This window comes from Perissodus microlepis, chromosome 17 (assembly GCF_051167445.1).
Source record: "Perissodus microlepis isolate ML-2025 ecotype Zambia chromosome 17, ASM5116744v1, whole genome shotgun sequence".
Lineage (NCBI taxonomy): Eukaryota > Metazoa > Chordata > Actinopteri > Cichliformes > Cichlidae > Perissodus > Perissodus microlepis.
In genome coordinates, this window is record NC_140477.1 from 4559519 (window position 1) to 4574409 (window position 14891).

The 14891-nt window shown below is 41.2% G+C and overlaps 1 protein-coding gene across 10 annotated transcripts in view; it reads left to right on the forward strand.

Moving 5' to 3' along the window:
* Nucleotides 1–14891, forward strand: part of celsr1a (cadherin EGF LAG seven-pass G-type receptor 1a) — a 96510-nt gene that overhangs the window by 46280 nt on the left and 35339 nt on the right. For 7 of the 10 annotated variants that reach the window (XM_084909763.1, XM_084909767.1, XM_084909768.1 and 4 more), the window contains exons 5-7: nucleotides 2334–2449; nucleotides 3802–3890; nucleotides 9899–9979. In XM_084909763.1, coding sequence (XP_084765889.1) covers nucleotides 2334–2449; nucleotides 3802–3890; nucleotides 9899–9979 — 286 coding nt within the window. The remainder of the gene's footprint in view (nucleotides 1–2333; nucleotides 2450–3801; nucleotides 3891–9898; nucleotides 9980–14891) is intronic. The other 3 variants (XM_084909769.1, XM_084909770.1, XM_084909771.1) reach the window with 1 other exon arrangement.

Here is a 14891-nt window from a genome sequence, read left to right on the forward strand (position 1 = left end):
TGGTATCTTTTGTGTCTACTCTTTGCTTACTAATCACCACTACACCTGTCAAGATTACAGTTCTTATATGGCACACATACAGTTTATTATGTGAGCATGGTTGCCAACTCTCACATCTGGCATATAAAACACACTTTTACCTTCAGTCTCACGCTCTAGAGCTGCACAAAGAGATCTCATGATAAGAGAAAGCCTAAAAAGCCACACGTTTATGAAAAAACAAACAAACAAAGGGTTTGTCATGTGCGCAGAAAAGTTTGTTTAACCAAAGTGAGTGTTTCACCTTTTAGCACCAAAAGCGGTCCAAAAATATCAGATCAGAGTGGGAGGGAAGGACATTTTCTTTACTTAAGCTGGTGATTTCTATGAAATAAAATTTTATATATATATATATATATACACACACATATATATATATATATATATATATATATATATATATATATATATATATATATATATATATATATATATATATATATATATATATATATATATATATATATATATATATATATATATATATATGTGTGTGTGTATATATATATATATATATATATATATATATATATATATATATATATATATATATATATATATATATATATATATATGTATATATATATATATATATATATATATATATGTACACATATATATATATATATATACATATATACACAGGGGTGCACATCAGTGGCCCGCAGGTGCGCATGCGCTGTCAAAATAAAAAACGCGCACCACATAAGGAGTTGTCCGCTAGAGTGGGATTTTCACGGCATATTCTGCACCACATCTCTGTGCGTTCATCATTTGTTTGAAGCCAGCTCACCTCCTGCAACCACTTTTCCGAGAATATGAGCTTCTTTTGCAGTTCGGACTCCTTCTGACATTTCTTTGGAGGTGGAGGAAAACCAAAGTAATTGCTTAAAGGAGCTTGCTTCTTTGACATCTTTAAGAGTTCTAAACAAACGTGCGTTGCAACTTCTTATCTGCTGCACGTTTTTTATTTTGACAGCGCATGCGCACCTGCGCATGTGTAGAAACACATTATTTTAATGAATCTAAATTATCATTCCAAATAAAAATAAAAACCCTAGTGATGATTTTACTAAAAAAGCAAAAAGAAAATTTTAGCAGCTTTAGCTTGATAGCTAAGCGCGTTAATGTTAGCAAAGTATCACAGTTTTACGCTTGCCTTACTTTTTTGTTGCTTCCAGCTAACTCTGATCAGAGCAGCTGTAAAGCCAATAGATGCACAATGATTATATACATGATAAACTAATATGACTTCAGCTAAATCCCTGATAATAGCTACTTAGTTGGACATGCTAATGATTGCAGCTGAGAATAACTATGGAAAAAGACATTTTTCCGAATGGTTTCAGAATTTAGTGTCACTATTTAAAATTCAGCCACCTGGGAGCATTTGTGCGTGTCATAAGCAGCAATTTAAACACAGTGGAAGTCAGATAAACTAAAGTGTGCCAGCTGGGACGTGCTGAGACATGCATGCACTTTTCCATTGTGTCTCACCTCCTTGAATACGTACCTAGAGATGCACATTCAGGAACAACCAAGGTATAATTCACACAGTACATCTGAACATGAAGATTTATGATTTGTGCCTTTCACACTTTTTAAAACAAAGTGGAACCGCCAGAGGAAAAACAGGTGTACTGTAAATATTACAAAAAGAAGTACTTTAACTCATTTTTACCAGTAATAGGTGAGATGATTTTGTAAAATCTGTGGACAGAGTGACGGTGAGAAAGGTTGCCAGTGAGGTGAAAACAGGAAAGGCTGTGTGATTTGTTTCCTAGATTCCCTTATCAGTGTTTGGCTTCAGCCATCCTGACTTCCTGCCCTCCTGTGCTCACTAGCATCTGCCGGCTGACTCCCCTGCCCTCACCTTACACTCCAAACACACAGACAAACACACACACATCTGAACTTTGAACCCCCTAGAACACACACACAAGTAGGTGCTGGCTCATTTGCCAGGTCTTTTGTGTCGTTTTCACATGTAGACACAGTCATGCACCGTCTACTTCAGAAGCGCTGTTTCCTCTGTGCTTTACACATCCTTCCTTTCCTTTCCAAGTGACTTTTCCTCAAGAACGCCTCGGTTCTTTTCGTCATAAAACTTTCTGCAAGGTTCTCGACCTTTCAGTCCCGCACTGTTTGGCTTGGAGAGGCGTTAAAAAATGTGATGGGAAACACGAGCACCCCGTAAAGAAAAACAGCTGTAATTCACGCAGCCCTTTCTATGGCACATATATGAAAATTCCTTTTATCAAAGGTAATCATCTTTACAAAAAATTTTTTTTCAGGTTTGCTACCAGGGAAAGAAACGCCCTGCTCCTCTACAACGGCAGGTTCAACGAGAAACATGACTTCATCGCCCTGGAGATCATCGGCGAACAGATTCAGCTCACCTTCTCTGGAGGTTAGGCCCTGTAATGCGTGATCGTCTGCTTTTGTGTGTGCGACTGATGCGTATCAGTTCTCGGCTGCATTATAAGCAGATTAATTCGGCGTAAGTGCGCGTTATCTAAAGTGACTTTTACAGAGACGTAGGTACATAATTCTTATCTATCTCCACTTTCTTTTGACAAATGCACGTTAGTGCATACACAAATTATCCAAATATAGTAGAGTCAAACATGATGCTTTAAAGGACAGGAGTGTTTTATTTTGAAAGGACTGATTAAAGGTGACACCTAACTGGCCAAAAAACACCACCACAAAATCCATGATGGCTAAGGTCCATAAGCAGCACGACAGTGGCAACTTATTTGTTTGAAACGTTTTTGAAAGATCAATTCGTACAAACATTAGCGCATTTAAACTCATTCAAGTGTGCTCACACACCCAGCATCATTGTTACAACTGGTAACTGTTGAATGCAGATCAAACACATGTTCTCCGAGCTGAGTCTACTTTCCCATGGTCGCGTACAGGGAGGAATCCAGTTCAGTATGCTTATTTTGGGTGAAGCCTGTTCGGGAGAGAAGCCAAGTCCTTGTGCCCTGCTTCAAAACTGACATATATCTAAACATTCGACACATGAATCCTAAATTAAATGTTTTGAATTATGAGTCACGTTTAATGAGAGGAGTAAGAGGGAAGCTCTCAGGATTATTTGCAGTAATTTTCTTTCTGTGCTTTTCATTGGCGAAGTAGGACATCAGTTATTCGTGTTTGCTCCTTATCTTTCTATACAAAGACTTGCACACACACACTCAAGTCCTTAATGTTGCCGCGCTGTTTACCGATTTCCCAGAGCAGGGCATGTGTGCCCCGGCTGCTCCTGCCCTTGACAAACAGGGTAAACCCTCTGCAAATCTGGTGCCGTTGTGCACTACAGTCACACTGAGAATCACTGATGCCGCAGACTAATGCGTGTTGATTTATGATCTGTGTGGTGTGCGTGCATGTCAAGATAAGACACAGTTAATGTTTATTAGTAACTTATCAATAGCCAGTGGTTTATGTTTTAAAAATTGAAGTGATCCATGTATTGTGTTACAATGAGGTAAAACTTTTTAACCTTTTAAAGAAAGAGAGTACAGCCTTAGTATAAATAAAAGATCCTCAGGGGGGTTTCCTCCTTCCTTTTCTGCTAATGTTTGCAAGCAGCTCTGCTTTGCAAATTTTAGCAAGCAGTTTGACACTGATTGACAATTTGATTTGATTATTTTAAGCCCTTGTGTACAAATCGAGAAGTAGCATGCCTGTGTAGTCATGTGGACAAATCAAGTTGCAGAATTAACTAATAACAATTTGTTTCTCATGTAGGTGAGACAAAGACCACAGTGGCTCCCTACGTCCCGGGTGGAGTCAGTGACGGTCAGTGGCACTCAGTCCAGCTCCATTACTACAACAAGGTAAGAAATGCAAGCAGAAAATATAGTTCCAGAAAACTTTTTCCATTCTCACCACTAAAACAAAGGATCCTGGCTCAAAGTTGGGAGAGAAGAGTTTGTGCTTGAATATGATTTTTTTTTTTTCCTGTTTTGGTGTGCGATTCATAATACTGGGGTGATAGTGTGTTTAGCCAGGGTTGAGGGTTAGTGAGTTCAGGAATTGTGTTGTGGGAGTGAAGAGGATTTCTTTGATGTTGACCGGTGATTTGTGAGATTATCTAAAAGTGTAGTTAGGTTGTTCCCCTGTGTTTCAGTCCTAAATTCTGAATTATAGCCTGGCTTCAAGTGTTAAAGTTCACCATTGGGCCACTAAAGTGAATGTAGCATGTCTGTCTTAGTTAAGCGTGAATGACCTCCATATGCAGCTCAAGCATATTTCCATAATGCCACAGTCTAGAGGTATTCCTAATCACCAACATCCGTGGGAATTATTAGTTTGTTTCACTCACAGCTCAAAGTGATTTCCTAAAATGTTCCCACGATGGTCCTGTTTTCTAAATGAGAAAAAAACCCGACTTTGATTATTTCGCAGTGTAGCTTGAGTATCCTCTTCAGCTGCAATATTATATTAAAAGGGTTTACATTGCAGTCAGTTCCTGGTGTTACTTGACAAACTTCCACCCTGCAGGCGTTGTTCTTATAATATTAAGCCAGACGAGAAATAAGAGAACGCTCTATTTCTGAGGATGAACAAGCTTTTGTGTCGTGTTTGGTTGCTGTAAAATTGAACGTTTGATAACTGCATTTAACGTTTGCTGTCAAAACAGAGTACTCATCAACCCAGTGTATGAAAGTTGAAACAGCATTAAATGCACCATCTTCCCGATGCTAATGGATCCTGTCCTCATCAGCATGTGCTGCCTTTACTCTTTGGAAGCTAAGAGGTGTGCTCATGCTATCCAAAAAATATTGTTCCATCTTTTTCATTCTTTACTTTCGTGATTTCACTAAATGTACGTGAGTGTACGTGACTCGGCGTCGTATTACTGCAGCACCTGGGTCTTGCAACCTGTTAAAGAGAGTACCCCGATTCTTGGCCTGACACTTGCTCACAATGCACAGCTTCTCACATTTCACAGGTTGCTCGCCTTTCTTGTGTCCACGAGCTATAGATCCCTGAGCATGTTTGGTTGCCTTGACAGGGACGTATTCATCAAAGCTGATGAATCGGGCTGCCGCACTTTATGTGTTAGCTTCTGGGTTACATCTGTACGTCTATTGTTTGAGGTTGTATGACCTTTTTGTCAACTTCTTGACAGAATAGTGATGCTGTAGAAACAATGGTTCAAACCTGCTTCGGTGCTGCTGCAAGGCTCATCGCTACTACAGGTATTATTTCTGGATACAGTCTGTTGACATGGAAGACTTCTTTGTTTTGTTTGTCCATGGGGTTGTCAGGTATTTGTAAGAACGCCACCCTGGAAATGAGAGATTAATTCCCATGTCTGAACAGATTTCCTGCTTTGTTCCCTTTCTGTGCAGTTTGCTTTTGTTTTGTTTTTTTTATTTAACTCTACTGATCCTATAGGCTTCCTTTTCGATTCCCCAGCATGCAGATACAAGTAGGCAGCACACGAACGCACGCATTTGTAGCCCCAGTATCACAAGCGTTATTTGTGTGTGAAGGAGGGGGGCGTGTGCGTTTCGCTTCTGTCAGTCTTGATACAGACCAGTGATTTTCAGAGCTGGCGACACATTCCGTTAAATTAGCCCAAGGCCGACTGCAGCGCTGACACCGGGTCAGCTTTTCCTCATGTGCTGAATGATCAGAAGTCAGATTGACTGATGGTAATATAATCCTCCAAGCACTGGCGGGGGGATTAGTGGAAATGAATATGGCAGAAAGCAGTAATGTTCTCACAATAGATTAGGCCTGTTGACATGTGTATGTAGGAACATGATGAAGCCTCACATAGGATCTCTCTGTCTTTGTCTCAAACACACGCAGTGTGTGAGTCAGTCTGCACCAACAGGTTGTGTTGTGGTTGTATTCCTGTATAAAAGCAAGGTTGCCGATGTCCTTTTGCAGTTAAATTGCCATCCTGCAGCAACTAGGTCACTGTTAATAGAGGGATTTTCTGTTTCATGAGGTGTATCTGAGGTTTTGGTTGGACTCTGAATGAAGTAGATAATGTGAATTTCATTGTATGCAGATGACAACAGATTTAACACAGTCATCTTATCTCAAACAGATTGCACGCGATTGCCATTCAGTCACAAACTGATAGCAGATCAACTCCATCTTATTGCTCTTTTCTTGCCATCTTGATGCACCAATATCTGTTTTAAAGACAGAACTGACTGCAAGTAGTCATAGGACTGGTCGCCATCTTCAGGGCAACCAGTTAAAAGCAAACTTTTTTTTAAACCCAAAACTGACATTTCTCCTTGTATAGAAAGAAAACAAACAACACACGCAAAGTAAAGTCAAAGCTCCCTCAAGCCTGTAATAGCTTGTGATAATGGCTTGCTTTATTTTTAATCACTGGCTTTAAACAAGTTAGCAGTTGTCCCAAGGAGGTGCAACTTAATCCAGGGTTGTTGGCCCCACATACAATCTAATTGTATTGTTTAACGGCACACTCACGCAGTCCTCACACACACACATGCACACACACACCATGGTTTATTGGGTCAAACGATGAGGCGAGTGAAGCTGTGTACGACTTTATGTTTGCCCCCTTTTTTCAAGTGTCTGTAGCTGTCATCTGAAGAATTAGGGTGCCTCTAATAAAAACTGAAAGTCAAAGGTCAGGGGAGGGTTGGCATGACAACAGACATGGATTTGCAATTGTTGCGGTGATGAGAGTCGACTGGAAAGCTGGGCGTGTATGTGCATGCGGTTAAATCCGGGGGAGGGGGGGCAGACAAATCGAGAGTGCGCGTGTTTCTGAATGTGTGCTAATGTGTGTACCCCTATTAGAGAATGCCACACAATACCAATGGAAGGATAAAGACATTGTTGAGATTCCATAGAGCAAAGACTCAAGGACAGCCAACTGTGTTAGCAAACTCAAACAGGATGCACAGACGCAAACACAGATAAAGTGTGTTGAAGGGATATTCCTGGAGCAGCTGGAGGTTTTCTCCTGGGTTTTGATGTGTGTTAGCTACAGGAAGTGATGCTTCTTGTTGCAGGAAATGATGCAATTTAGGACACTGGGCAGGATATGAGTTGTATCGTGATTGTGTGTCTGCTAGGCCACCTGCATGGAGGTTTTCACTGAACCTCGCAGCGACTACAACCTTAAAGTTAATTTCATGAACTCCACAGGTACCTCTTTAGTTACTATCAGAGTGTTAACAGTAAATATAAGTTTGCTACTTCCCACATATGCTGTACTCCAATAATCCTGCGGCTCTATTTCATGCATTATTATTATTGATATGTTGTTGGTTAGTACATTTACACAAGTGAACCATGGAAATGATTAATAAGGTGGAATTTACAGCAACAATCTTAGTAACATTTTATATCATAGTTAAAGCCAAACTATGTAAAAATAACCTATAATTAACCTTCATGTAGCCCATCCTCATGGTCCTAAATCCAGGTCTGCAGACATGACGTGCCCGTGTGTTTGCAATATTTTTATTATAGTGTTTTTCCCACATGATGTTAGACATGCTCATAGTATCGTGCCGGCTAATATTGGCTGTGATAATTGCAGTTAGGGTGTGCAGACAGCATTCCCAGACAGGCTTAGCGAGTACCATAAGTTCACTCTTACTTTTGCCTTTGCTGTTCTTCCCTCGGTCTCACCAAGGTTGCTTGTGTGACAGCGTTTTAATCATCAGAACATAAATGCAAATTGCTTCACAGGGTAGTGTGAAATGTTTTTTAATATGCTGTGTGTGTGTTTTTGCATTCCACCTCTGCAGGACTGGACCTCTCGGTTAATTAGAGACCTGTTACTCACCCCTCCTGACAGGCTTTCTTTGATATTTAAAAAAAAATAGTTTTGTGTTATGAAGGTATTGAAAACGTACAAATTTTAAATTTAACAAAGTTGATTTTCACTCTGCTTGTTTTTCAGCTCAGTGAAGTAATCGGTTATCTGTTAAACAATATGTATGTAGCAATTATTGTCAAAATATTCTCAAAGCAGCTCAAAAACATTGAAACAAGGGTAAGAAAATGTTGGAAAAGTAAAACAAAACAAAACAAAAACAAAAACAAAACATACAGAGAACAGGGACCATCCTGCTTGTTGTCAGCGCTCAGTTCAAAACCCTGCATCTCTGGTGGTATGGGGGTACATTAGTGCCTAATTTATTTAGTTGGAAGCTTATATAATTGGTGTATACCGTCAGTGGTGAAAGGTGTACACAGGTTTATAGCATTATATGCTCCCATCCATTCCATATTCTGTCAGTTTAATTGACTTTTAGTTACATTTTGCACGGCATCCCAACTTTTTTCAAAAAACATGGATACTGAAATTTTATTAGTTCTCAGAGGATAAAATATTGGAGGCTCCTGGTAATAGTCTCTGTAAATAAAGACCAAATACAAATATATTAATGCAGATTTTTTCTTTGTCTCACTTTTCGTCACCAGAAGAGTGGATCCAAACACTTATCTCAGTCTGTGCTGTAAAATAAACAGACTCTTACCCTCGTCTTCGTGCTTTTATCCATCTCTTTGTTGATGTCTCAGGATTTATTTGGGTTTGCAGCGTGAACTCACACACACACACACACACACGCACACGCACACGCGCAGCCTTACGTACAGGCGCTCAGTGGATAACTGTTTTTAAGATACCCTGCAAAGAGCCCGACAGTGGTTTTGAAGTAGTCATCCATCCTCCTTTAGTTGCAGTTTTACATCAACTTGCCCGGGTGGCCGTCGCACAACAGAGTGGCACGCATTCCTTTTTAGGTGTTTAACTGTGTCACACTCACTCATACACTTCTGTGTGAGTGTTTGCTGCAGATGAAGGGCACAGGGCTCATTGTATCTGTGCGTGTGCTATGGTGTTAAACTGCCAGATCTCATGTTCCTGCACAGACATGGGTGAAGGTTTTGTGTGTTGTCTTTACTAAGTGCTTTTAAAAAAGGTTAAGTAGTTCTCTTTTTTTTTAAGGTGAAGCCCCAGACTCTGCATTCCCAGTCAGGGTGTGTTTTCAGAGGAAGAGGCCATGTTATTCTTTGTTCTTCTTGATGTTTCCACAGACCTTAGACAGTTGAGGTTATCATCACACATAAACACACACAGTGCCTTTAGCTACCTTTAGCTGCTATTTTACCAACTGTAATACGATACAGCAACATGTGTTCATGTTCAAACATAGTAGGTAAACCTACACCCCCTCAGAGGAAAAATATTGATCACTTTTTACTAACTTACTGTAATCATCGCATAGTGCTGCACATGTTCTTGTGTCGCTGTTGTGTTACTGGCTTTGTCGACATGCTGGTAGCCGGGTTTCGGGGCTTTCACGTGTTTGAATGTTTCCACTGTTTTTTTCCTGCTGTAAATTTCACCTGTTCTTCACACAGCGTTGCATTTCACAGCGTGACGTAAATCTGCCACAGTCGCTCTTGTCCAAAGGCGGCAGTGCGTGAGTTGTAGCCTATTGTGCGAGGTGGTGGGAGAGGTGTTTTTGAAGTGGGCAAGAAGGATGTCGTTATTGTTGGCAAATTGGTCGGTAGCGAATGTAACCGCGGAGCATGAAGGCATCTCGCGTGCAGCGCTGTTGTTGTGCTGATGGGAACAAAGATTCAGACGCACTCCGTCACCGTACTTTTGATTTTTTTTTCATAATTTATTACTTTTCTTAATGAAAATACAAAATTAATCTGCACGTACAAAAGAAGCAAAAAGTAAAGTATAAAAAGAATCACAAAAAATGCACTAATTACACGTTCACGTGAGTAAAGAGCATACACGCATGCTGATGAGGCTTGGCTGTGAGCTGCAGGTCTAATGCAGTGTCTCTCTCTCACGGTGTCTCTCTCCCAGGACGGGTGGAGTCTGGTGGACTCCAGCGGAGCTCTGCGGCTCCCTCTCTATACCGCCTGGCTGGAGCTCAATAAGAAGGAGGTAACCTCTGACCTCTAGCTTAGTCCCCAACTGGGCTTTTTTTCCCCTTCGCCTGGGTCTCATTTAGTCCTCGCTCTGCTTCTAGTACAGTCCACTGGACTAACTCTGTCACTTGGCTCTGGTCTAGTCTCCACTGTAGAAAACATAGATGGTGTGGTTTTGGTTTGTTGTTTGGCTGTTGAAGGCTTTGACCTGGCTTTTCTGTTAGACTTCTTTATGAAGTCATGCATCACTTTTAAGGCCGTTTTTTTTCTTCTAATATTTAGTTAAATCGTAACATTTTTACATGTTTGCTAGCGGTCTGCTTCTTCACTGCTTTTGTGGACACTTGCTTCTTTGCATGATATTACCGCAACGTGCCAATAACAATGTGTCACTGGTAGAAGGGATGATTATTACATCATCCCTGTGTTTGTCCATAAACACAAGGGGGACCCACGAGTCATAACATTGCTCCACAGTGTTCTTCCAACACTCTATAAATAAGTTAGCTAATGCGTATGTCATGCATCAGTTTGTGAAGACTTGAACTGAACATTGAGGCCATTGGCACCTTGTAAAAATTGGATGTCAAAAAAGGGATGGATCTGAAGAAAATGAGGGCATTGCATCCACAGACACTAGTGACTTCTCAGTCACAAGGTAGTTACCCCATAAAGCGTGTATACAGCATTTAATGAGGTCATAAATCTGGTGAGAAGTTGGGTCATTTTCTTATAAAACACAGGAGGCCAAGCTGAAGGTTGGCATGGTGGAAGAGGACAGCTCAGGCTAGACACAGAGTTAGAGAGGCGATGGATGGTGGCTATATTGGACGAATGATGTTGAAGATGGAGCTGCCAGGCAGAAGGAAAAGAGGAAGACCAAAGAGAATATTCATGTAGTGAAGGAGGACGTCCAGAGTGTAGGTGTGACATAAGAGGATGCTATGGACAAGGTAAAATACAGGGAGATGATCCACTCGACCTCTAAGTGGAGCTGCCGGAAACTGTAGAAGACTGTCTAGTTAGACTTTCAGTTCATTTTGAAGCAGTTGCCATTTCCTGACTATTTGAATGAGTTCTGCTTGTGTCATTTTTCAGACCTGGAAACTTTGTTCACTAGAAAACTTAAATCTCAAGGGATGAAAAATTAAGGCAAGACTAAAGTACCAAAAATTTTGCTTCCTCCAGTGGCCACTTGGCTCCAAAATACTCAAAAAATGATCAACACGCACACCCAGGTCCAAAACATTTTCATTTCATAAAACACAGGAACTTATAAACATAAGGACTTACAAACAAATTCTATACCTGTTTAGGATTTGTTGAAGCTTCAAATTAGGAGCTTGTTTTCTTTGTAGGGTGATCGGTATGCTGCCTAAAGGCTTCATATCCACTAATTCAAGTCACTGAAGGCTGTCTTCTTAAAAGACTTTTGATGGAATTATCTGACAAATAGTGTGCCTTCAGTTTGTACTTCAGTTTAGGTGAGTGCATTCTTGCATTTTATTAGTATAATACTTAGGTTGAATTAGAAATCATCTCTGTTTTGAACCCACACAGTTTGTGGCTAAAGCTAGCTAACCTTGATTAGCGTTAGCTGGTATTTTAGTACTCGTGTAAATATGCTAACACCAAGCTCCAAAAAACCCAACATGGGTTTAAAGTTAAGGTTTCAAACCACATTGAGGCTAAAGTTGAAGCTCCAACATGTGGATTTTAGAAACTGGTGGTTGACATCGTCATGGGAACGGCCATCTTTAAAATACAATCTATGCTTCTGCAGCTGTAAACTCACATGGTACAGTTGATGCGTATGCTCATGTCTTTCCATGGTTCAGTCTAGCTTTATATATTGAGCCTCTTTTCTTCTTTTCTCAAAACAATATTTAGCACAAGTTGGTGGTATAAAAATACTCAAGTAAGTAAATAAAGTCAATGTCAGGTTTTTTTTTTTTTTAGGAGTTCATTTTTATGTGTAACATCTGATTAAAAGGTTTTTGCTTTGTAGTTTTGGTAGGCACTAACATTGTCATGATATTCAGTTTTATGATTAATACACAGAAACATACTGCCCAGGGCTAAGGGAGTCTCCTCATGCAGCACTTGTATCTTTTTCCGCTCCACTGCTCCGCCTGCCTGGAGAGCCTACTACTTACAAATACCTAAACAGTGCATAAGCAGAAAGGACACAGTTACAGCGCTGTTGCTCATCATCTGTCAGTTCTCATTGCCTTCCTATATAAGCATTTACTCAGGTGAAATAAACACGCTCGAGTCTAGGCAGGCAGACAGACAAACAGGTGGGTAGACACCCACTGAGCAGTGGCTGTGTTTTCCTTGGCAACATCAGAGTGGCAGGTCTAAACTTTAGGCTTAGGCTCTGGTAATGATAACAGAAGATAAATATCATCATGAGCTTGCACGCTTGTGTTTAGATTGTCATCTAACTTCAAATGCTATCATTAATCACCTGTTGTGTCGCTCAAAGATTGGCCCTCAGAATGAAATAGTAGTGAGAAGTTAGATGAATGCAGTACATTTGCAATTTATTGGGTTGGGTTTGTTTTGTGCAGAGTTAGCGGTCAGTAGGAACAGTGGATTATGTGTTTTGGACTGTGGAGATACAGTAACTACACCTTTCTGTCTTATGTCTGCTTTTTTTGCACCTTCTCCAATTTTTGACATTCCTTCCTAACTCTGCTGCGATGTGAAATATTGTGTGTGTGTGTGTGTGTGTGTGTGTGTGTGTGTGTGTGTGTGTGTGTGTGTGTGTGTGTGTGTGGGTGTTACTAAGGGGAGGAAATTTCACACACCTCACCTAGCATGACCTAAACCTCGTATTAACTGTGCAAAAGACAGTGATTCAGTGGAATTTTTTGTGGGGAGGTGGGCATAAAAGTAGAAAGAGAGAAAGAGAAAATCCACACAGTTTATAGCTGCTCTGCCCTCCCTGCAGTAAAATATTCTCCTCCTCCTGTCTTGCCTCTCGGCCTCCTCATTCTTCTCCCTGCGTCTCTTTATCTCTTCTGTGATCCCCGTCAGATCCGGCTTTTATTGCACCATTAGGTTTTTTTCCCGCAAAACATTAGCATCAATCCTGATGATCCTTAATCGCTTTATGCTGTGAGCTCTGTGAGGCCCTTTAAATAACAATTAGATGGTCACTGTGCAGCAGTAGCTAGTACCTCAGAGGCCAGATTCAGACCTCTGTGTCACATGATCATAATTAGCCAAAGTCTGGTTGAAGATGCAACAAAAAGTCCTAAAGTTGTGTATGTAAGTAAGTAATGTAAAAGAAGAGCAAAACTTTATTGTTATTAATTAAGCAAAAGAAGACAAAGAGCCAAAGCCTGCCTATGAACTGTGCTTCCACCAAGGTCAACTTTAAAAAATAAAAAAGTGATCAAGATTTGTGCCAAAATTTCCTCAGGTTCTCCTTTTGTCCATCCTCCATCCTCCACCAGAAATTTCACGATTTCAGTTGTAGTAGTTTTGCATTAGCTTGCTGACAAAGAGGCAGACAAAAGGCGCCTATGACATACCTCAAGCATTACAACAAGCAGATAAAACGCATCATTCAGAAGGTAATGCCATTGATGTCAGCATACCGGCTGTTTGACTTTGCCAACTAGGGGGAAGGAATTTTCTCGAGAGGGTCCAAACAGGATAAAGTTACTCTTGCGTCCGCTTATGTGTCGTCTGCATGTTGGTTGTGCCTCTTGAAAGCCTCGAGCCAACAATGGCTGCTGTCCGTCTGTTACACTGACAGATAGATCGAAGCCGTGAGACGATGGGGACGGTAGTAACATATATTCTTGAACATGGTACATTGTAGCCTCGTGTAAAGTGTGTGTGTGTTCACACTTCTAGGTTTACACAGCCACAGGGCAGGTGAGGTAATGTGGACATGATAGAGTTTGTTGCTGCCAGAGGGAAGGTGGAATACTTGAGCCCGTGCGTGACATGATCGAAAATCACTTCACTTCACTCACATACACAAACACCAGAGTTGGTTTTGGTTCTGTGCCCGTCTTTATTTTGGCTCCAGCCTTTTCCCTGATTAAAACCATTCTTTTGCGGCTACTTTATGAAAATAAAAACACGCTTGGTCCTATTTTGTAGTTTGCACAGTTTAACCGCAAGCACCAAAAACCATCAAGGGCACATTTTCAGGCATCCATTTTCATCCAGTCATCAGAGTAACAATGGCGTTTCCTCAGGCGACTGCAAATAAAATAAAAGACTGTGCGCTCTCCTTCCTTTATGATCCCAGTGAACTATGTGGACGTTTGCAGCTCTGCTCGCCGCTTCCTGCATCGCTCCCGCACGCACGAGCTCGCCACTCGCTCACTCAATGTGCACGCCTGTAAACGCATTCTGCAGACATCCTTTCCATACTCCCCGAGCACATCCGTGAACAAGGACATAATCACCACTTCTGTCCTGCCCACACACACACACACACACACACACACACACACACACACACACACACACACACACACACACACACACACACACACACATTTTCAGGTTGCTTGTTGCTCATTGTGACAGTGTTTAAGGTGTTTTCTGGGTCAGTCATTGAGCTACATGTAACAGTCTGTGCAGCATTGCTCTTTATCCTGGCCGCGGGGCTGGCTAAGTTATCATGTCGGCTTTGACAGACAGGCGCGTAATAATGGAGTTGTCAGTGTGTGCGTCTGTGTTGGTGGGAGGAAAACGGTGTGTGGGCTTGAAAGTGTCCCCCTCAGACACACACACACACAGTGTACACTTTTTCTGCATTTTTGCCTAAGCTAGAACTTTGTGTGTATCCGTGCGTGTGCTCGCGCAACGCGGGTTTTCGGCCAATCACCTCATGCCCTCCGCCCTCCTCGTCTTTGTGGCAAGCTGTGGGGATCAAGTGCGTTGCCATGGCTGCAGCA